Below are 24,687 nucleotides of genomic sequence, written 5' to 3'. Positions count from 1 at the left end.
GTTAAATCTGTGGAAAGAGGGTGGACACTTCCAAGAGGGGGATGTTTCACCTCTTCTCCAGTATCGCTTCAAGAACTCAGCACTCCCTGCTCTCCTGCCTTGCTTCCTAAGGAAATAAAGCTTACATGTGCATGCACATAGACGCGCGAAGACACTCTGTCTGTCTATCCCCAGAACAACTTCAGAGCCTCTTGGCCATCACCAGCCAACGTGACAGCAGACTTTATGTTCCTCTAACTCTCAAGAAACCAATGCCTGAGTGATGGTGGGAAATGCTGCCAGTGGCTCCATTAACGGAGAGACTGCAGCGTGGGCTCAGCACTCTCACTAGACACTGGGTAACCCTTACCAACAACCCACCCAGTGGGAAAAGGTCCTGAGATATCACAGAGCCTAACTACAAGGCAGAGCTCAGGAGAAAGCAGACTTTGGTAGTTCTGCTGCTCCTTCAACAACCTGTTCCCAGAAATGTCATTAAAACTGCTCAACTGAACTTTCATCTGCTGGCAGCTAACTCTACCTGGTCCCCTCACGTCCTCTTACCAGGATGAAGTCCGTCTGATAGGTGGAGAGCATGAACACTGAGATGTTTTGGTCAGCTAGTGGTGCTATTACTGACTTGGCAATTTTGGTCACTCCAATGGGCTGGGAGCCGGAGAAGCCACCTCCACCAGACACCACGTTGAGGGCAAGCCATGTCGCATCGGCCACGCTTAAGTGTTCCGAGGAGGGGAGCTCTGCAAAGAGACAGAGGAGGAGCACAGAGGTTTGTTTCAGAGGCAGAGAGAGCCAGGTTCACCATCTGGTCCATACGTGGTCGGCACAGATCTCAGTGCGAGGAATGAGATGAGCCCACTTATCCAGTTCACCTCCCGGGCTTCCCATGCTGCTCCACAGATCGGTGCTGTGCCGGCTGCATCAAGTTCCCCTACAGGATTCATACAGATTTTCAAGGACAACACAGGGAGCTGCATGAGCCTCAGCAATTCGCTCAGATGCTGGTGACCAGCACCACTGACTTCCCCACGTGGAAGCAGCCTGAGATCTTTGACTTAACTCAAATCTCTTCTATTGCACTATTTCTCCAAATACTTGGAACTTTTCTGGTCTCTTTTGCTTCCTTTTTCCTGCCCTCCTGGGCTTGAGAAGAAGGGTGACAGCACAGCTCAGGCATTAATCCACTCTGAAGATGTGGAGCAGGTCCCCTACGTACACTGGAGATTATGAGGCAATCTTTTTAAGAACAACACCAGTTCCATTTCATCTGCTTCCAGTCTACCGACATTAAGTAGCTAAAAATCTGCAGCTAAACCATTTAGTACAAATTACTAACTAATGCATTAACAGCCCACAAAACCGGACACGGACTCTGGAATGAAGGCGCAAACTTCTCTGAGATTCCCTGGACTTTGGATTTTGGTTTGGCAAATTATAGAAACAAACAGTTCACATCCAGGCTTACAAATGCACAACCCCAGTGGAATCTACTTGGTGTAAGGAACCCGACCTCGGATGCAGATCCAGCCAGTGGGGACAGAGCCGAGGTCCCAGCAGACACCTACACACTTTGCTCAGAGGTGTGAAACCACGAAGCCCAGCACTGCTGCTCTTGCAGTCAGCATCCTGACTCCGCAGGTGAGGCACTTCATGCCTCCATATCCACGGTTCCCCGTGTCCACCTACACCCAGCTCCTCCAAACACTGTCCTTCCCTTCTCCTTCAGCGAGATCTCTGGGAGCTGTTTCTGTACAGCCCCAGACACCATGTAATAAATTCATAACCTCCCACCCCCCGAATCCCCAGGCACCACTGCTGTGAGACGACAACAGTGCTGAAAACCCAAAATGAACTGAATAACAAATACTGTTCATTTTGCTCTCCTCAATAACCTCAATTGTGTGTGGCATAAAAATAACCCTGAGCAAACACATTGCAAACAGTGGGGACACTGAGGGTTCTGCTGCTGCATTTTGATGTTTAGCTTCATAGGCCAATGTTTCTTTTTTACTGAATAATCAGAGCTGACATGGAATGAAAACTAGACACCAGGGAGAGTGGGTAAGTTTGTGCATTAATCAACAGCATGTTACCTCAGAGAGACCAGTGCAACTTGCTTGCAGAAAATTATTGCAGCAAAATACCATTTTCTAATCAGACAGCCCTTTGAATCAGAAAAGCACCCCCAAAACAAAGCTTACTACATCAATTGGCATGGAGAAGCGAAGGCTCAAAACAACTGCTGCTGATCTAATAAGCAGCTGACGTCTTTTTTTCCTTCATTCCCACTTCTGCTCCTTGCCTGTGAAATAAATAAGAAGGGAAAAAAAAAAAAAAAGAAAAAAAAAGATGTATTCCTTCTTTGGACATCTATTTGCTCCCTGGCAGCACGGAGCGGGCAGGCGCAGGCGAGGCCACCTGCACGTCATTGGTATTTACACTTCCATTTCCTGCATCCCAAAGCCATTAAAGCAGCCAGGCACCTAAATCACAGAAAGGTCAAGTGACACCTTTCCTCTCTGCAAACTCATCCCCCAAAGCCTCCAGCAGCGCAGCTGCCCTGGTACCCACGCAGGATGCCTGGGCAGCTCGGTGTGCTCCAGGGTCCTGCGCTCACACCGACCTGTCCCACCTGCTGCTGGCACGTCCCAGATCATAGAATAGACTGGTCTAGGTTGGAAGGGACCTCAGAGATCATTTAATCCAACCTCCCTGCCATGGGCAGGGACGCCACCTCTCAAATAGATCAGGCAACACATGGGGATGGAGCAGGAATCGAACCTGTGACCTCGGTGTTGTCGTCAGCACCGCGCTCAACCCACTGAGCTAACTGGCCCCCAACTAACGACTCACTATCAGCAGCAAGAAGAGCTCACAACTCATTTCCCTCTCTATAAACAGGGTAGACAATGTTCCTGCTTTGGATGGGTGACGTGGGCCTGGCTCAAGTTCATTAAACAGCACTTTAAATGCTGTTTTAGGTCAGGGATGCAATGGAAGATGCGATATTTCACGGTGGACGGAGCCATTCTCACATTTCACTCCGGCAGCAGAGGTGCTGGAGAGGCTGCCCCAAGAAGACCTCATCAACCTCTTCCTCAGGGGGCAGGAGGGTTGATCACTGAGTCATTTGTAATTACTGGAAAGCGTTGATCGTGTCTGGTTTTCTGTGTTTAAGAGGCACTAGGAAGTGTGACAGAGGCCATTGCATTCGCTTAAGTAACCTGCTTCTCATAACTCAATTAACTTTGCAAAAAATACATAGAAAGTGACTGAAATACCAATTTTGGACACTGTTTCCACTAGGCAGCCAGATGGAAAAGTACAGCCCAAATTTTAATGAAACCAACCCAGGCTAGAGGCTCAACAAATTCATCTAAATAGCATCAAATAGGCCACGTAGGAAGGTGCTTTGCCCAGGAAGCTGTTAAATGCAGTAAACCCAAGGAGAGCACAAAATGTAACATTAACATAGACTCAGTGAGGCAGAATAAGGTAATAAAGAGCAAAAACGGGGGCTGTTCATGTTTCAGCTCCAACTCACCAAACCCACTGACGCCATCCCTTCTCCCACAGGAGAACAGAGTTCCTGCCACAGCTTCAGCACCGCAGCAGCCCCGTCCCCGCACCATGAGGTCGGTGCAGAAATCTCTCCTTTGGGCTCTCAAGGTCCTCTTGCAACTGGTTTATGAGACTGTGGGTCAGTCCCGCTTCTGATCAGAGAGAACATCTCACTTTTGGCTGAGAAGGACCTCTAAGAGGTCAGAGACTTTGTTTATTGTCATCAGGGTCTTTGTTTTAAATCTGGACTGGGGCGAAGCCTTTAGATTCGTGTGGTTTTGCCGGGTAACACCACAACCCTGGTGCCAGGTTAGGCTCTGTAACCATCAGCTGCCGCCCATCATCGCAACCACACTGGCAAGCAGAGGAGGCTCACAGACTCCAGTTGTCACTTCACCCATAGCAGGTGGCGTGGAACCCCACTGCCCTACGCCAGACGAGGTCACCCCGGCAGCCCCCGGCTCACGTAGGGCTCTGCCTGGCAGCGCAGTGCCAGTGGGCTCCAGTAGCTCATGGTCCTGCTCTCGGCTGGCACAGCACTCTTCTCTGGAAATGCCAGTCCCTGCTCAACCCAAACCCAACAAACACGTGTCAAACAAAGTTTCGAGCATGAGTTAAACTGCTTATTCACACCATGGGTGATTTCGAAGGGCAGAGGTCTGCATGGGGTCTCATTGGCCCACTCAGCCAGCTGGGCTGAAGCAAAGCAGCCTCCGTGTCATGTGTCATCCCGGGACGCGAGGCGGTGGTGAGTATCATATCGGCCATAATTGGCTCCGGAGCTCAAATAATCGATACCTTTTCCAGTGAGGACAACAAACATTGGCCGAAGCCCAAATAAGGATTGAATTGCTGCCGCCGGAGCGCTATGAAGTGCTGTAAGTACTGCGAGCTGGCGCTCCACGCAGCACTCTTAAAATACCTTTGGGAGGATGCCGGCCAGATGATGAGCTTCCAGCTCACGGGTCTCTGCGAGCAGCCAAGGCACTCATGGAAAGTGGAGAAGGAAAATCTCCTGGTTTACAGCCCTAGCCAAAGAGTCAGCCCCACAGCGTGGGTCTGCGCAACGGTGGGGAAGGAGCAACAAATCTCTGCCTTCGTTTTCCACCCCAGCACCCCTCAGTCTCACGCACGCCGGAGAGCGGGAGGCAAAGCAATGGGAGGGAGGCCTCTCCTTAGGGAAAGCAAAAAAAAAAAAAAAAGGGCAACAAAGCTGGCGAAAGGGCTGGAAAGCACGCCCTATGAAGAGCGGCTGAGGGAGCTGGGTTTGTTTAGTCTAGAGAAGAGGAGACTGAGAGGAGACCTTATTGCCCTCCACAACTACCTAAAAAGAGGTTGTAGCGAGGCTGGTGTTGGTCTCTTCTCTCAAATTAATAATGATAGGACGAGGGGGAATGGCCTCAGGTTGCGCCAGGGGAGGTTTAGATTAGATATTAGGAAGAAATTCTTCACTGAGAGGGTAGTTAGGCACGGGAACAGGCTGCCCAGGGAGGTGGTGGAGTCGCCATCCCTGGAGGCGTTTAGAGAACGAACGGATGTGGCGCTTGAGGATATGGTGTAGTGGTTAGAGAAATGCTGGGAAAAAGGTTGGACTTGATGACCTTGGAGGTCCTTTCCAACCATAGTGATTCTGTGATTCTGTGAAAATGTGCAAAATGCTCTGAGAACACGCAAAGCTGCCAGAACTTCTTCCCTTCCTTCCTGTACCTGACTTAAATGGTTCAGATTTCTCGTGAAATGGTCAGTTAAGGAGGGGGATAACTGGAAAACACACAGTTCCCTCAGCAGAAATGCACTTCACCTCCCCACACCGGTGTCTGGATGGGTGCTGGGCAAAGCCCTGCCGGCCAGGGGTTTGCTCCCTTCCTCCAAAGGGACACCCTGTGAGCTCTTTTCTGTGGACCTCGTTCCAATTTCACAGCCATCAGTCACCCACTTGAGCACACCTACGAGCTTTCAAGTGAAACCATAGATACTCGATGGATTTACTGTAGTGCTTGGGGAGAAATGAAGGCGCTCAGCTGGTTTGATTCTTTGGTGTGGTAGGTTGGACCATCTCCTAAGCGCTTATCTTCATTCAGGACACAAGTTTTTACGTTATAGCAGAGTACTTTGAGTGAAGTGCTACTCCTTGATTTGTTCCGGTACTCCAGATGAACCAGCCACTCATTCAATATTTCATTATGTTTGCAGCCACAGCTAACTCCGAACGTTAAAAAACAATGAAATTGAGAAATATTGTGGATTTTTTGACCAGCCTTATAGCTTTAGATCCCTTACACCGTACTTATTTCACCTTTTATAGCTTCCCTCTGCAAAAACGACAGCTAGACTCTAGCTTGTATTAAAAAGATAGAGAAAAAAGCTTTTGCAATACCAGGACTCCAATGGTCAGGCGTTAAAAATAAAAGCGCTGCCAACTGCAAAATTCATGATAAATGGGGAGAGTTGTCACCAATGCCTCTGTGTGGCAGCACAGTTTACGTATATATATTTTTAATAGAATTTTTATGTTTATTCCCACTGCCCAGGGGAAGTTTTTCATTGCACTGCAGTTTTAAAATCCCATTTTATAATGAAGTGAGGGATTATCTCAGGTCGTAAAGCCTGGATCCAAAGCCCAGGCGTGTTTCTGACTTCTCCGTCCCTTTTATGACGCGGCCACTGAGGAGGTGCTGCAGAGGCCACCGGGTGCTGCAGCCGGGTGCTGCTGAGCTGAGCGTGCCCAAACACCAGCCCCTGGGGAGCTGGGATGCCCAGGGCAGGTTTCCAGCCCCCACTGGTGTGGTTTCCTTGACATCTAATAAAGTGCATGTGTTTGAATGGGATGTCTCTGCTCAGAAAACATTTTAGGAACTTTGGATCCTTGAGGACACTGTGGAAACTGGCCACGTGAGCTCCAAATCTTGAGGAGAGAGTGAGAGCAAGATAACCACCTGAGCCTCATTTCTTTTGAGAAATTGGGCTAAATAAGCATTCCTTTAACGTTAGGAAATGGAGTGTTGTTTCTCTCACTTACAGAAAGCTCTGTGAAGGGGCAGAAATCAGTGTAAAGTCGTCATTTATCAGTTTCTACAGTGTGCCAAAATCGAGAAAGAGCTCTGGAGCTGGCCCGGTGCCCTGCTTTGAGCGTCCCAGTCCTCACCGCTCTGGAAGCCCGAGGGTTATTCCTGCAGGATGCCCCATTATTCCTGCAGGATGCCCCATTTCTTGCTTTGCTGTGCTGCAAGGATGGGCCCAAAGCAATCCAGCACTGCGCTTTCCCCTGCAGAGACCCCACCAGGGCAACAAAAACGTCTCAGGGCTGTTACAGTGGAAATCATAACCCCTCAGAGGATGCAAATACCTTTTCTTTTTGCCTCAAAACACAGACACTTAATAACTGGGAGCAAAGACTCGTGCTGCAGCACACGTTCTAAAGAAGCCGCCTGGGCAGGTGGCAGCACGGTGCGAGGTGGCTGCCCGGCAGAGGCCTCGGTGTCGGTTTGATTCGAGTGCCACGGAGCACTCCCCCACCAAAGGACTTATCTGAGCACAATAGCCAGGCGAGATGAAAGCACACCGCCTGGCTTCGCCTTGGGAAACACGATGATTAGGTCCAAAAAGTTAATGCGTTTGTGCACAAGACAAGGAAGAAAATCCCACAGCTCTGATTCAGCTGACATCATCTCACACGCCAACGAGCTCGAGCTCGAGCTCGTCCTGGGAAGGGGTCAGTGTGCTCACAACCCAGCGGCTTTTACAATTTTTTCCATTTATGCTAACGGTTTGGTCAGCTGCCATCCTCTTCAGAGGGCGATACCCGAGGGAATCGTAGAACGCGTTGGGTTGGAAAGGATCTTTAAAGGTCATCTAGTTCCAACCCCCTGCAGTGAGCAGGGACATCTTTAACTAGAGCAGGTTGCTCAGAGCCCCATCCAACTTGACCTTGAATGTTTCCAGGATTGGGGCATCTGCTCCCTCTGGGCAACCTGTGCCAGTGCCAGGTGCCAGAGGCCGGCACAGAAGAGAGCCCGGCCACGCGATGTTGGCTCAGCCTCAGAGGCACAAGCCAGCACTGAGATTTCTCATCCAGTGGCACATTGAGAATTTTTAAAGCCCTGGTAGGCTTTAAACGTTCATCACACACAAAATGCTACTAGCAAATGGGACAGCAGGTTTCTCCAGGATCTCAGGGACAATCAAACTTCTGTTTTCGTCTCTCGTATTGCTCTTCTTTGTGCATCCCAAATTTGTTTCTGACAGGATGCCTGGGCACCTCTGCAGGGCTGGATCCACAGCTGGGGAACCTCGCCGTCTCCAACTGCATGTTTCTGTGGTTTTGACATTTCCTCCTATCAGAGCACGCAAAACTCAGGTGTTTTTTTTATTCCAAGCTCCCTCAACAGGGAAGCTGCGAAATCTGTTACCTCATTTTCCTATTTAGGTATTATCCCCCTCACAAAACTGTCAAAAGAACATTGTTAGGTTCACAAACTCAAACACTCTGCGGTGAGGAAATGACAGCTCGACATTTTATATATTTAACCTCAATGTTTCTGTGCCTCAGTTTCCTATCTATGAAGTGGGTACAAAAAAAGCTACTTCTCTTAAATCTTGTTCTCAAGAAACAGCTGACCTGTTCAGTTGAGGTTTATATATCCCTCACAACTGCAGCATTTCACAGTTAATGCAAAAATCAGCACTAGGCAGACAAGAAGCATGGAAAATTTCTCCCCAAAGAGGGAGTGTGGCAAAGCTTTAAGTGTCTGGAAACAGGCTGAGAACGGAAGGAACTGAGAAGTTTTGCTCTAGCCTCTTAGAGCATCTTTACTTCATCACTGAGGGAGGAAGCCATCGGTGCCAGTGCTGTTCTAGGGCTACTAAGGCAGGTTTGAAAGGGAAAGGTCTCTCCCTTTCCATTATCAAGACCATAAAAGACAAAGAGATATACAGAAGGAAAGAAAAAGGAAGTAAGAAGGAAGCAAACCAGAAAGCATTTGAGGGAAAAACAAGCACCCAGAGCCTGTCTTACTCCCTAAGCTGAGCAGCCAGCGCTCCCTCAGCACAGAGCAGCACTCCCCAGTTCACATCTCCTGGGAGGGCTCTCCGAGTACAGTCGAGCGACACAGCCCTCATTTCTCACATGAGATTTACCTTATCCTGGTCCTTGTCTGCTGCTACAGATTTTCTTTCAATGTACAGATTAACTAATCTAAAAGGTATTTATGGCTTCACATTACCCAGTGCAATTTATTCATGTTTTCCTGACAATTCAAATTCAACGCGGTATAATAACCTGTTCGAATTTCAAACTATTCATGTTAACAGGACTAACTACATACTCAGGGCAATGCCAGGTCCCATGCTCATCTGACAGAAACTACCGGTATTACTCACAAGCCCTTTACTGGAGGGAAATGGTAAACACATTCATCTCACCTTTATTTTATAAAAACTCAAAAGCCTGCTTCCAAAAGCACTGAGGTCACCTGGGGCATTTCTTCAACCCCCATTCTGAAAAAGAGAGAAATAGCTCCTAACCAGAGAAATCAAGGGATTTACTACTGAATATTTCCAACCACCTTGGGAGCTACTGGAGAGTTGTACCTGCATGAAGCAGAAAAGCCTTTCTGGCAGCGCTGAAGACGTCATCCTCAAAGCTGGAGAAGTCAGTGCATTTTTACCACTTTGAGTAGCTACAAGAAGACATCCCAGGCAAAATGTCCATGGCCCAAGATGACGGAGGAGGACAGTTTGTTGCTGTTTCTCTTTGCCTATCCAGGAACATGTTCATCCTTTCCTCAGCAGATGTCAAAGAGATCCTCGCCCCAGCCGATACGGACACAGCCTACCTCAATTTTGAGGAATGAGATGAGGTAGATGCTGAGGGGTGGCACCTTCCTGGAAAATTTACCAGCTAGTCAGGAGAAGTGGAAATGTATTTACACGAGTTCCAGAGCTTGGGAATGCATATGTGCTAATTAAAATTATTCTTTCTCCTCAGCACGTCCTCAACAGCATTTGCACAGAGCAGAGATGACGCCATGTGGCTGACTGATCTATTTACACCTCTGGAGTCCCCTGCTCGTCCCCATCCCTGTTTCCCAATTAAGGGTGAAGACAGAAATTTGGGCTAGTTCCAGGAATCAAATACGCCTGGCACTGACTGAAGAGACAGTCCAGCGACTTTTACCAACGTAAGCTGTTCAGGATCGCTCTGCTGCCTGAAAACAGGCAAGTATAGGAATCTCAAAAGCCCATTCCTGGGGAAGTACTAAAACGAAGTGAATATAGTTGCTGGACCCTGCTGTGAATAAAAAAGGCCGACAAAAGCCAGGTTAAAACCCTCTGCCACTTTTTCTGACTTGTAAGAAGCAGAGGCAAGTGAGCTGTGTTCAGAAAAGCACCCGTTCCCTTGCAGCCTTCTGGGTCTCTGGCCCAGGCATGTCGCTGTGTGCTCCTGGAAGCAACAGGGCAGACAGTCCATGGGGCACGTGAGCCCGGCACACACCAGGTCCAACCCAGCCCTACTGCTTAACTCAGGCTTGGCCAGAGCACAGCCTGGCAATGCCGACCAGCTCCGCACTGTCCCGGCCAGCTGCGAGCCCACATCTCCCCACCGCAACAAAGGCACCGTTACACTTGCAGAGATGTCTCCAGGACCTGTTAGGAGAGCTGAGAGCTGCTGAATGATCTAACCATAGATAATCATGGCACCGCAGCTCGGGAAAAGAAAGCTTCTAGAAGATGAGCCTTCGCTATCAGCACCTTGGAGGTTTTGCTGGGTCCCCAGCTGGTCCTGGTCACTGAAACACCAGTGGTTTCAACAGTGATGTAAACACTTTTCTTTTCTTTTGTGAGCTCTTTTCTTGCAGAGATGAGGCTGTGTCTCTGCACCCCAGGCCTCTGCAAGCACGGGCTGTGCTTCTGCCACGTGCTCGGCATACAGATCTAGAAAGCAGAGCCAGAATTAAAGAGCTGCTGACCTCTGAGGTAGGGAAGAATTGCAGGGAACGCAGCTCTCCTGCTGCACGACGTTCACAGAGGTCCCTCCAAATTGGAGACATGGGTCCCTTCCTCCCTGCAGGCCTCTGGAAGAGCTGACTGCACTTGGTTATAGCTGGAGCTACCTACGGCAGGGATCCTCCCAGCAGAACACAGCTTTGTTCCACTGTGCTCCTGGATTTGGTGACTATCCAAATTGCCACTGAACAGTAAGCAAATATTTGCACGAGTTCACGGAAGCTTCTTGTGGAAGAAAGGAGCAATGATATTTAAAAGATGAACGCAGTATGCTGCAGGTAAGGAGATTTTTGTGCAGAAAATACGTGCTGAGGAGCTCACGTAATACTAACTTCCATCAGTACTCAGAAAAATAAGTGAAACGTGCTCCTTCCTACTCCCACTGCTTACTTCTCTTTTAAATACAGGGGAATTGGAGTACATAACAATTACATGTTGGAAAACACGAAACACTTCACTGATCTCGCACAGCATTTGAGCATTGGTTGTTTCCTGGAGCAGCTAGTTCTCAAGGCAAATACTCTTCTGGCTGCAGCAACAGCACCTCTCCTTCTTCCAGACTTTTTTACACTCCTTGCCCAGCTGGCTGCTGGCTTAGGGCTAAGCAGATCTGCAGGCTGTTTCACAGGTGCCCTGACCCTGCCAGACAGACAGACCCCATGCAGGGATGCTGGGGCGGTGGCAAACGTTGTGGCGTAGCAGATGGATGCTGTGAGGCTATCACAGTGGTCTGGCCCCAGCAGACACGGCTTTACTCTGTCACTGGGACATCCCCAGCAGCGCCGGTGCCGCTAAGGTGAAGGGTCTCCATGACTACTTCGTCCCTCTGAAGTAGGAAAACGACAGCTGCAGAAATCCAAACAGTTGCTTTTTTTTCCTCCCTCTATTAGGCTCCAAACTACAAGCAAAACAAGTGACTCCTTTGGTCTGCATCTGGAGAGCAGCTGGATCCCCTCGCACTGACGAAAGGCCAGGATTTCCTGGGGGAAAAGAATGTGTTTGCAATGCAAGTTCCCTTTGCAGGAGAGAGATCTTCAGCCACGTGAAGCACAGTATGTATTTCCCTTAAAATCAGGAAATATACCTCTCAGCCTCAGACTCCCCATCTTCAAGCAAAGAATTAGCATCCTTGTGGTGACCCGACAGAGAGACGAACACAACAGTCACCAAGTGCACCAGTTAAAAGACGTGGAGGACAGGCCATGTCGCTTGGAGATGTTCTGGATACACACCAACGACCACACTGAGTCAGACCGGAGGCAGTTTCAGTAATGACCCACGACAGACAACCAGACAGGCCCATTTTTTGGATGTTCCCATCTCACTCCGAAGATACGGAACGGATCCAAAGTACCCCCCAAACAATTACATCACTTTAAAAGGGACTCCTGGGGCAGAGCAAACATATCTGCACATCCATAGGCAAGCCAGAGAGAAACCTGGGAGTGCTGCCTACCCAACCTGTCGTTGTGAGGACGATACCTGTTTGACACTTGTCACCTGAGCCCATTATCATAAAACCCAGAGACTCTTCCTGGCTGCCAGCCGTGCAGACCAGCTGAGCTCTGCTCTGTCCCCATCTCCTGCCAGTGCCAGGCATGCAGGTGATACAGGGTAATGTTGGGAAAAGGATTCACAGTAGATCTTTCTTTCTTTCCTTCTTTCTACCTACTCTTCCCTACTCTACCTGTGAATTTGCGGATAGACAGAAGGGATATTTGGGTACTTGGTTTGAACCGGGACATGCCAGATTATTCCGTTTCTGGAAAGCCAAGTACGTAGGTGCGAGGGCTGCACACACTCACTCAGGCAGATCCTTCTGAAACAGTAGCAGCAGAAATGGTCCTTTTCTATAGATTAAGTCCTTAAAGCTATGGCTAAGCGTGCATGAGCCAGCATCCCACCAAAGGCACAGTGTGAGGCACCGTCCGGGAGCGAACCTTCCCCTCCTGCCAAAGTGACAGATCTGTCAGAGGGACGGCGGGATTTACCAGCCAGCTGGGAAAGAGGCTGGGACTGCAAACGGTACAAACATCTCCTCTCTCCTACCTGGCTACACGCACGCCTCAGGGCTGTCCTCCACCACTAACCCAGCTGGGCTGCATTTCACTATCTGTCCCTGTAAAAAAGCGGCTACTTTTCTGGAGGGAGATGAGTGTTCTGTTATATCTCACTTTAAAATATCTGCTTATGATTCAGGTGTAGACAACTGCTGCTCGTCTCTACTTATACCTCCCCCCACCTGGAGACAAGACTGCTCCCGCAAAAGGGAGGCAAAGCTCCTTCTGCACTTTACCCACCGTCTGGAGGGGAGCAGGGGGCTGTGTGCCCCCGCTCTGTCCCCCTGACCGGGGCTGCCAACCAACCTTGCCCTCTGCCCTGGTTAGCAAAACAACCACCGATTCTATTTAAAAGGTACGAGAGCAAGTCCTCCAGGTAAACTGAACCTGCACACACAAGCTGGGGAGAGAAATGCATGCAGATGAGTTTATTTTTGCAAAGCCTCCTACTACCAGAGCGCAGGGAGTTGCGAACATTACATCATCCCCACACCCCCGCCCCCTGGATAGATCAAACCCTGCAAAGGCACAACTGCTGACGGCTGCTGGAAGCAATGGCCATGGCAAATTAACTCTTTACTGTGCAAGACGTGAGCTGCACACTCCAGTGGCCAGGAGCTACCCAGCACTGTTTTGGTGGGGTCAGCTGTTACAGAAAGGGATGGCTAAACCCGCCGAGATGAGCAAGCCCAGGAACCTCTGCCTCCAAGTATTTATCTAACCGAACAAGTATTTTCCTAACGCGACAAAGAGTCTGAGTTTCTCCCAGTTGGTCCCAAACGTAGGACTGGAGATGGGGAAGAGAAGCCATCTGATACCTCAAGGAACAGACTAACAGTTTTGATGGAGGGACATGACTGAGCAGGACTTTCAATTCCCACCCGCAGACTTCAACTACACAAGAAACGGGTATTGTTAGTGTCAATTCTCCTGCAGACCCACGTGGCCTGACGAGCAGCCGCTGACTGAGACAGAGGCACAGGCATCTTGTCGAGAGCAACACAAAAGCTTTTCTTTGCAGGAAATTAAAAACAAGGAAACAAACACCAGCACTTGCGTAAGCCCCAGACTGGCTCAGACAGAAAATTACCTCGAGACTGTTTGTGTTCCAGATCAATGGATCAGCTGCGGCACGGGGCAATTAGCACCTTGAAATTATTCAGCAAGCTGAGGAGTGGAAATTTTAGGGGAGGGTGGCATGGGAAGGGTGAGAGTGAGCAGTAAATAAACAATAAATCTTTCTGGATATGAAAGTCAATGCTCAGCTCTGGCTGAGCCCAAGCTATGGTACGAACATGGCTGTTGGATGCTTTTGCAACCAGGCAGTAGGGGGACAGGAGGGAGCTGACGCTGCGTCCTGGAAGTGGGGATGTGGTATGAATACGGAAAGCAGAGCAAATTTTTTCTGGCTGGGTCTAAAGCTACCTGCCCAGTTACACCACCAGCCTATTTTCTGCTGCACCCAGCACTCCAAGCAAGACAGAACTGTTCTGTAAACAGATCCCAGCTGTGCTAGGCATGTGGATGGGCACGAGGTGCAAGCTGGCCACAACAAGGCAAACACTGGAAGCAGGTACCAGCTCATTCAGGGCTCTATCCAGGTCTGCGAGGAGGCTCAGGACCAGCCCCTTTCGGAGGAGCAAGCGGCCCCACAGGGGCTGGTTGGGGCTCTCCAGCCATGCTCCCTGCAAGCACGCACACCAAAAACCTACACACTTCTGGATGTTACAAAGGCACTCGTCCGATTATTCCCGCCACTGTTAGGAACAGGAAAATCTCATCATTTCCTGTGTGCTGGCATAATGCACGTAACGTGCTTCACTGGTGCTATAAGAAAAGGAGGAGGGAGGGAAGAACGGATGGCTGCGGCTGGCTCCAGCGTAACCTCCTTCATCGCCCTTCTGTAAACCAACCAAATCTCCAAACTCACCCAGGAGAAATGACACATATGCTCAGAGGGGCCCTCTCCCCCACTTCACCAGGACCAGCAGGTATCGTTCCCTCTCCCCATAACTGGGGGAAGCACATGTGGCCTCTCCTGGGGGCCGTGGGGGCTTTCTCCACCATTCCTGAACACCAACCCACAAAAAAGTCATGTACCAAAGACATAACGAGGACTAAAGCAGCTACACGAGAGAGTCTTGCTTCTTTCTCACAGGTCTCCATGCTTCTCTTATTAATCTCGGATGAAAAGAAAACCACCCCTGTCCGAACAGTTCTCTATTATCACAAATGTGTTTGCATCTAATCTGAACACGGGGAGGGCAAGGCAAGCGGAGTGCAAAACTCTTTCAGGCGCTGATGCTCTTAACACTTTGAAATCATGCTAATCTGATAAGGCACTGAGGGAATTATGCAAGTAAACAAAGCCGGGCCGATAAGGAGTATTAGAGATAGGGCACACCACGTATTTAGTGCTGGGAGGAAGGGAGGGAGGCAGCAATGGCCAGCACAGCTCTCCGCAGCCCAGGGCAGGAGGGCCAGCCCAGGGAGGAAAGTCAGCCCAGTCCCTGCCACCCATCACTGTAGCCCACGACAAGGAAAATTTAACAGCAGGATGCGAGCGCTGCTGCTCACAGCTAGATTTTCCTGAACATTAACGTTTGATCAGAGCACTTCCTTCACCAGGATACAGAGAGACGCAGGAGGACGACAGGCTAGAAACCACGACTGAAAATGGCCAGGGTACAAGTGTCAAGATGCAAACAAAGCGAATGGGTTTTTTCTTCCCTCTGCATGGCCAGTTGGTGTTTGGCAAAACCTGAGTTCTCTCTGCATTCCAGGTTGCTGGTAACACTTGAGCTTCACACTTGCTGAAAATTGTGCAGGGAGGCTGCAAAGCGCTGCCTGTCCCTCCATCACCCTGGTTTCGCCAGGAACTTGCCTCCTGTCCCCCTGCAGAGCCCTGCAGAAAAACAAGCCTCACAGTTGAAGGAAAGCTGATCTAAGTCCTAACTCCTAAATCAACTTTTTAATTTAGGGGCAATTTTTCAAAAGCCTTTCCCCGCCCTGGGACCCGCAGCACAGGACTGTGCGCAAACGCTGCTCTCAGCCCAGCGGTGCTGGCGCCGCTCTGGTTCTCAGCACCTCGGAAATACCAGCCTGCAAACCAAACCCCCAGAACAGACCCACCCCAGAGCAGCAGACGCGTCCTACGAAGTTCTTTGCTACCTTCTTCATCTTGCTTTCCTTTTTTATGTAACAGGGAGACAAACCCTGTCGTTTCAGGAATGCTGCTGAGTGATTAATAGCTGCAAAGCATTTGGAAGGTAAAACGGTCTGGGTAATTATTACCCTGAGCGACAAAGCACAAGACAGTTCAAGAGTACACGCTGACAGATTACAGTGTCATACTACAAGGGAGCACCCAAAATCTCCCAGCAGTTCTTGCTCAATGGACCAGGTCCAACGCTGTCAGTTGTGCGACGCTATGGCATTTTCACCTCTTCTTTAGCATTTGATTCTATTATTATTATTATGGCCGTTCCCAGCGGGAAAAAAAAAAGACATTAATGGAGTGAGAAGGGGAAGACAGGCTCCAGGAGGGGCTCGCACTGCCAGGATGGGGCAGAAATAGCTGCTCTCCCACCGCTGGCTCCTCTTTCCTTGGCATCTGCTGTGGTGCAACGGGTGCAACGCACACAGGGCAGCCTGGTTGCCTTCATGTGCAATATGGGACCTCTCTCCAGAGCAGAAAAGGGTGAGCAGGGACACAAAGCCCCTCCCATTTCCCACTTAACCCATTTCATAGAAGCAGAGAATGACCTAGGCTGGAAGGGACCTTAGAGATCATCTCGTCCAACCTCCCTGTCATGGGCAGGGACGCCTCTCAACTAGATCAGGCTACTCAAGGCTCCGTCCAACCTGGCCTTTAACACCTCCAGGGAGGGGGCAGCCACAACATCTCTGGGCAATTTATTCCAAAGTCTTGCCACCCTCAGACTGAAGAATTTCTTCCTAAGGTCCAATCTAAATCTATTCTCCTTCAACTTAAACCCATTTCCCCTTGTCCTATCGCTGGACACTCTTGTAAAAAGTCCCTCCCCAGCCTTCCTGTAGGTTCCCTTCAGGTATTGGAAGGCAGCTCTTAGGTCCCCCCGAAGTCTTCTCTTTTCCAGACTGAACAATCCCCGCTCCCGCAGCCTGTCCTTGTAGCAGAGCTGCTCCAGCCCCTGGATCATCCTTGTAGCCTCCTCTGAACACGCTCCAACACATCCACGTCCCTCTTATGGTGGGGGCACCAGAACTGGACGCAGTATTCGAGGTGGGGTCTCACAAGAGCAGAATATAGGGGGAGAATCCCCTCTCTTGACCTGCTGACCAGGCTTCTCTTGATCCATCCCAGGACGCGGTTGGCCTTCTGGGCGGCATGAGCGCCCTGCCGGCTCATGTTGAGCTTGTCTATCGACACTCCTAAACCCTTCTCTTCATGGCTACTCTCAACCCACATTTGCAAAATTAATTGCCGGAACCTGAGATCCTTGAGAGGTTTTCCTCTGCCACCAGCAGATTTAGTTGAAATCAGCCAAGCAGAGAGACTCATTCTCTGCATGTGTGCAAATCTCGCTTTCCTATGGAGAACACTGGAGTTCTTGAGACAGCCAGGCTTTCCGGTAATCCAGCGCTAAGTGCCATCGAAACAGCAGCATTAGCAGTAATTAAAAATGAGATGCTTTCCACACCAGGTTGTATACTTTGGAGGCAGCCAGTTCACCCAAACAGGATTACAATAGCTCAGGATGTTACTTCTTTATTTCCCCTCCCCTAACCATGAGATCAACGCAGCCAGCCTCGGAAGAAATAGGCACAAAATTCTGAGATGGGTCTGAAGTGAAAACGTATTTTTCCTGTAATTCTCTGGAACATTCAAGACAAATACCAAAATGGAACAGGACTGACACTGGAAAGCAAACAGCAGTTAGTCACCCACACAGACCTCTAACAAGCACTTTACTGCATAAGTGAAAATCCCCTGCAAAAGCAGTTTAGTTCAGGGGAAGGAAACCTTTAGGAGAGTGGTAGGAGAACTCCCTGACCGCTCATTTGTGGGAAATTAGAGGTAAAAACAAAACATATGCGGGAAACCAGAATGGTTTAAGTGGGAAACCTCCAAACTGAGGAAGCAGTTGGGCTGTGGTGGCCTGCTAGCACGTAAAAGAATAATGTGTTTGTGTGCTTCCATATACACGTTCCTATATATAACACAGAAGTATGGCAGCTTCTGCACACGCAGCAAGGCTCTCCCCTCCTGACCAGCCCCGTTTTCAGTGACTATCAGGTTTGCAGGCCAGGCAATTTGTCTTCAGGCCACATGTGTGAGCTGGCACCAGGAGCATTTGTCCCCTTTTTAACCCCAGCACGTTGGTTTGTTCTATTTTTGTATTTTTGATCTGTAACCCACAACAGAGGATTTTGGCACTGTTGCTGGAAGGTCAGGGAGGGACCACAGAAGAGCAACTTGCAGGCACAGAGCCCTTGCAGAGCATGATCTGTCAGCTGCTTTCGCCAGGAATTTGCTGGGTTTTGCATTCAAAGAATCTCTTTTAAAAACAAAAAAACCCACTCGGGCCTCCACGCCAAGATGGTAAGCTGGTGGAACAGCACAGGGAGCGTGCCACACTCAAGACGTTCGACCACAAGACCTGCAAGAAGATCCTGTGGAGAGGGAAGGGATGGGGTGAGATGCAAAAAGGCAGATTCATGCAGGAGGAGAAGCGGCTGTACTCCTGCCCAGCACGACGTGTGCTGTTGGGCAGCTGGCTTACCAGCATTACCTAGGGCAGAAGAAAGGGTCTGCAGAGCTGATGGGGAGCTAAGAACCTTTCCCTGGATTTCCTTCTCCCTACAAGGACTATAAAAGACTCTACCTCCATTCGGTGCCAGCGAACGTCCCCTGATGACTTCTGGCATTGTCTTGTTGAAGGATTCAGTAAGAGAGTCCAGGACACGTGCCAGAGAGGTCAGGAGGTTCAGCCAGGATGACAACTCTGGTCCCAAGCCCCTGTGAAAGAGTCACGTGAGGCTGAGGAGCAGGAGATGGATACGCGAGGAAGAGCCACGTGTATCAATGGGGTGGGGAAAACCACACCCGCGTGAGGCTTCACCAGTTCCCAAGCAAACTCGTGGATGTATGTTAGACACCCCAGGAGAAGACATTGTTGAGAGGGGTGGGGGTACAGAGCTATAGGGATGGGTTTTCAAACGATAGAGAAGCACAAATCTTGAAGGGATGGCATTGGAGAGTTTCCAGCAGTCCTGTTTCTAAAAGCCTAATTCCCCCATGTCTGAAGGAGGGCTAGAAAAGAAGGTGAATACAGGGGCCAGGAGCTTCCCCTTGCACAAGGCAGGCACATCTTCAAAGACACAACAGCAGAAAAGAGTTGAGTTGCACAGTCCCTGCTGAAGATAAACCTGTTTTTCAGTGCTCAGGTTTAAAAAAATCCCCCAAACGTGACAGTTCATGCCCACTGATCTCACAAGAAAGCACCAGGGGATATTATCATTACAAACGCTGATCACAGGATCACCCCTCCTGCAGCTTCATACCCTACGGTGGGGACAGCCTTTTCTGGGAAGGGACAATCCCCACAGGATTAAAGTATTTTGTGGACTAAGCACATCTTCCCCCACTGCCTCCCCACCTTCTCAAAACACTCCATTTACTGAACAGGCACAAATGACAACACAAGAAATACGTACGATGGTGATTTTCCCTGGGTGGATAACAGCATCATCTTCTCTGGGCTGCGCTGGGTATCAGCAAACGGGCGCTCCCCTGGCCGTGGCGGGTGCATTGTCACCCACTCACGGTCTGGCACGTGAATGTTCTGTTTAATAAACTTTCCCGCAGTTTGTGTATCTCTGTAACCCTGCAGTAGTAGTCATGGTGACAAAACTGGGGTCCTTGGCAACACACCAATGATGCTGCAAATCTACGATGACTAATCCTAAAAGCCTAATTTGTAGAACTCATTTAAATGCTTAAAGATATGCAGGTCACCGCAGGGGTCGATTTAATGGATATGGCATATCTGTTGGTGAAGCGGTTGTTACAGGAGGAGCAGCCAGGGCATCTTCTGGTCATAAAATTAAGTGGATTTTTAATGCAAGATGTAGACTAAAGAGATTAAAAGGGAAGCACAATTTAAACATAGGCACAATAACAAACCCAGCTGATTTCCAGTCAAAGAGCTGGTCAAAGCTTCCAGATGAAGCACTGTTTTAAATAACAATCCCGCTCAACAATATCGCTGATACAGTATTGACTGGTTTATTTGTGTCTATTCAGAACGTAATGAATGCTCTTCTCAACACATCTTGCCCGAGAGCGTGCAAACCCGCGGCGCAGCGCAGCCACTGAAGGTGCCCAGTGGAGCACACCGAGAACCTGCCACCCCCGTGGGTTTCCAGCTTCACCCGTACAGCCAACGGGCCAAGCGTCCACCCCACACCGGCTTCCCCCATCTTTCAGGGGGCAGCGCATGCAGGACAGCAGCTCTTTGTTACCTATTCAATGTTTTCAGACTTCCAGCTCGTTGCTGGCACTAAAAAATTCATGGCCACGTCTTCGGTTAATACGCTGATGACGTCACCGAGGGAAGAGCGCCAAAGTCAGTCCATTGCCATAACTGCGCTCGGCTGGACCGCCGAGGCAGTGCTAAAGCCATTGGCTCTTTTTTCTACAGCTTTTGCGTTTCTCTGTCTGCCACCTGGCATTTAACACACGCAGGCACAAGGAAATGCAGAGCAGCTTCTGCTAATACACACATCAGCAAAAACCCCTCTGAGTAGGCGCTCTCTCTCTTTTATATAAATAAAGCAATAAGCACTGTAGACACTATCTTACTGCCACAGAAAGCAAATCGTGCTGGCCTGAGGCTGTGGAGTCCTAAATCTTCATCCCGTAGCGCTAAACAACTGCCACTCACCTAATTTGTTGTGGTTTTGAGTAAGCATTCACATCGCTCTACTCAGCAACTGCCAGAGACAAGCACCAACACACAACCAGGTTAAGCCTATTGATCACACAGCGATACGATTTCCACGTCCCGATCCACTGCCTTAACCCACTGCCCTGCCTACACAGGCATCTTCCAGAGAAAGTCTTCCTTCATCCGACCAGGAGCTGGGACATGAAGCACATTCACGTGGCAGAAAGTAGGCAGCTTTAGTACAAAGCAAATGGACAAAAATACTCATCTGGTAAAATCCTCATTGTACTTGCTTATTGGGATTTCCTCCTCCTTAAAACTGGATGCAACGTAACTGCACTTGTCATTGTGGCTGACACAGAGCCAACTTGAACACAAAGCACCGTCGGTTCCCTTCATTAGTTTGTCAATTTTTCTGTTCCTGCGGAGGAAATCGAGTTTAACCAGGAGTAATCTGCACTCATACTTCATTACATTGCTGTAATAAAGCAATAGCAACAACAGTAATTACTCTGGGTACTAATGACTTTTGCTGCACCTTCAAGAGCACAACGCACCACCACACGATGTATGCAGTGCTCGCTAGGATGCAAACAAGATGCTTTTTGGGTAAATTAATGCAAAACAAATGCTGTGGACATCTTAAAGATAGACTCAACCTTTGCTCTTCTGAAAAGCAAAGCCCCTTGCTGACCCCACTGGTGACCGAACCCGGTGATCCTGGGAGGCTTGGACAGTCAGACATCATCTCTGGTCACCTAAAACAGCACCTGTGACTCCTGCAATGGAAGCATTAGTCTCCTCGACCACAGAGATGCCACAGCTCATTAACTGGATGCATTCACTATAGTAAGAAACTCTGATATACGCTGACGCCATTGATACCAGCAATTCGGTCTTAGTGCTTGGGTGCAGAACAGCCTAATGAGAGTTTCCAGTCACGAGGAACAGAAATGGCAATGCCATCCAGCAATTACAGCACAGGATGGGGGTCCAAAGGTTGCTTTCTGAATCCCTGTGTGATCCAGCTGAAGTCGCTTCAGCCACAGCTCGGTTTCACCAGTGATGGTAACAGGTCTAGTTACCCTCTCCAGGTACTACTGGGAGGCTTTAATCAGAGCACAGGAAGCTTTCAGAGGACCGCCGCTGACACCCACTGCCCTGCCCAGCCAGGCTGCCGCTGCCCTCCAGCCCCAGCACTGCTCCGCCTGGGCTGCCCGCCCGGCCTCCGGGAACGGTGCTGCAGGTCCTGCACAGCCACAGCCACGCTTTGCGACAGAAAATAAGGGCAAAGCACAGTCTGCGTCGCTCCTCGCCAGTGCCGGGTAAGGGCACCTTGGGGATCTACTCCACTTCTGTGATCGCAGCTCTGCTGAGCATTTGGGCGTGGATGTCAGGTCCTTCTGGCAGTGAAAGGTGGGGGGCTTTAAGGATGGAAAAGGCACCATGATTCTAGGGGCTGCTCCACCTCAGGAGAAGAGATCCCTATAAAACACTGCCCATGAAGCTGTCGACTTTTCGATGGCTGCTGCATGAGCAATTGCAAAATCTATTCCCCGCTACGCTTCATGCTTGCCTCCTCCTGAAAAGCCAGTGTCTACCACGGACATTTAAAGCTCAGCCGAACAAAGCGTCAGAAAAAGGGCTGCGTGGCCCGATGGCATGGTCAGTGGGCTGTGCGGAGAGGTGACCTGAAGCGGCATTTACCATTTCTGAAACTTCAGGTAGAGGAGAAAAACAAGACTGGAGAAAAAGAGGGACAAAAGACAGAACAGGCTGCTGTGCCGTCCAGGGGACTTGTCAGCTTTTCTCAACATCTGCACAAGGGTTTGAACCCAGAACCAGAAACCCTGGGACGACGCTAGTTAAATGCTTCAATGAATTGGAAGTTATCTTCCAGTATATTTTTAGTTGGCACCAACAGGCATTACATAATGGCTATTATATAACAGCACTACAGCTACAAACACTCTCTTCTGGGCTTTTTGTTTGTTTTTTTCTTTCTCTCTCCCTCTCTTTTTTTCCCCCCTCAAATCTTTTCCTTATTGGAGGATTGATCAATAATTGCACTTTCCATCAAACGAGGGAGACAAATCCTTAGGAGAAAAATCAAATGGAGTAAAAATATTGTTACTAAGCCTGTGAGTGCTTCTCTCTTGCCCAACCTCAAACAGAATTAACTATTCCCAGAATAGAAATTCCACTAAGGCTTATCTGTAGTTTAAAGGGACAGGCTGTGATTCTGCGCAGACACTAAATTTCTCAACATCGGAGAGTTTTTTATCTTGCGGTGATGTTAGCTCAGAAACAAAAATAGATGGGAGGAAGCACTTTGTAAGAGATGCTAAGGAAAAACTGAAGGAGATTTTCTTTATCTGCCAGCAAGATCATTGCCCATTGGTGCTCCTTTAAAATCTTCCCCTGGCATATTTATCTTTTCTTCCTACAGCAACGCTGGCAGAGCAACAGAGACTTTTGCTTCAACCTAGGTGCTACATGAAGAAAAGAGGAAAGTTTCCGAACGCTAGAAATACTTCCTTTAATTCGTATCTCTGAACCAGAGAGAGCCGAAGTGGCCGTTCTGCCTCTGAATGCAAAAATAAAAACCAGTTCAGCGGCACAACACGAGCTGCCACATCACGCCGCCCTCCGGGCTTAGGTAAGGGCTCACTTTGCTTTTGTTATCCCAGCACAGAGCCTCTCTGACAAACACAGCATTCTCAGAGATTCTGCCTATTCCAGGCTGGTCCTCTAAAACCAATGAGCTCATTCCAGAAAGAGCAAAAGACATCATCTGACAAATAATCACTTTTTTGCTAGCAAGCTGCTCCCTTCTGCTGTTTCACTCTCCCACCTCTCCAAACCTGGTAATGCTACCGATGCTCTCCTGACTCGCACTAGGTTTATGAATAAACCAAACCCTGGGCTACCTAGATGGGAAGGCATCAGGCTGAGCGCATCGCTGGCGTCACACACGGGAACAAAAACAACCCCGAGAGAGCAGAGAAGGAAAAATTACAAATGCAGCTGCTTGGAGAGCACTAAGTCAATTCAGAGAGAGGCTTTTTGGCTTTAAAGGCTTTCACGGCACACGGCAGACCCTACTACTGACAGAGATTGCAGCCCAGCGCAGGACAGCCTGGCAGGGCCAGCCACGTGAACATGAGCAAGAAAACCCAAGAAAACAGGACAAAGAAGGAACAGAAGGGATAAAAAGGAGTTAGCTGGCATGACAGTGCTAGGTTTGGGCTAAAGTAGTGCGGCTGAGGGGAGAAAGAGTAGCACACAAAAACTTATCGAATGACCTACAGTATATTATTACAGTGGGAATACTGCCTTGCTCTGTTTCGTGGGCTTCTCACACTCAGCTATCACAATCTTCAGAAATCGAGAAAAAAAAAAAGAACTTGTTGGAAAAGCTGGCTGGAGGAGTTGTTTTAGTTGTGAAGACACGAATGCACGAGCCTCCTGCTCCACTCTGCTCTGCAAGTGGCCCATGTTAACCACAAAGAATACAGCCATTTGTCATTCAGGACCGAAAATATTGGAGAAACAAGTGTCAAAACAAGCAGAAGCAGTCAGTTTACTTGCATTTGTCATGGTTTTCTCCTCTGTACAAGCCATTAAGGGATTTTACAATAACCGATCACTTGCAGCACTGGGAAATAGCAAAAACAAGCTTAACTGAGACAAATGTTCATGGTTCTCAGGAGAAATGCTCCTAATTCATTTCAAAGCTACTCTGCCCTGCTGAGCCTCCAGCCCCAGGTGCTCAGGATAAAGGCATTTGATACGGGTCTGGACGCAGGGTTGTTTCTGCTGCTGAGTGCCCATCTCAAGATCAAAGCTCTGCAGGCAAACACAGCACAACTGCTAAATCCCTTGTTAGTGAACCCTTCTACATAGCTCTATGTATGTATTTCGGTAGCTTGCTTGTGCGTGCATGCAAATGGGGGTTGGGGACTAAGATGTTTGCAGGACCCAACAGCTGAACACCCGGCTGGGCACTGTTTATCAAAGAGAGGACTGCAGTTGCTGTTGCAGCACTTCTGTCGGAGCCGGCAGCAAACAGCCTGTCCACAAACAGCGCGGCCACAATGGGAGCGCACTTGGGGGTCTTCCTGCTGGGGGGG

General features: G+C 49.3%; 1 protein-coding gene across 1 annotated transcript in view; it reads right to left on the bottom strand.

Annotated features, from left to right (window-relative positions):
• GATSL2 (GATS protein-like 2) overlaps positions 1-24,687 on the bottom strand; it is a gene marked incomplete at its 5' end in the record, with an annotated part of 52,915 nt that overhangs the window by 8,623 nt on the left and 19,605 nt on the right. Inside the window, one exon of the mRNA XM_009873986.1 lies at positions 544-737. Coding sequence (XP_009872288.1) covers positions 544-737 — 194 coding nt within the window. The remainder of the gene's footprint in view (positions 1-543; positions 738-24,687) is intronic.

The sequence above is a fragment of the Apaloderma vittatum genome, unplaced genomic scaffold (assembly GCF_000703405.1).
Source record: "Apaloderma vittatum isolate BGI_N311 unplaced genomic scaffold, ASM70340v1 scaffold14857, whole genome shotgun sequence".
NCBI lineage: Eukaryota > Metazoa > Chordata > Aves > Trogoniformes > Trogonidae > Apaloderma > Apaloderma vittatum.
This window is presented reverse-complemented; position numbering and strand designations above follow the sequence as displayed.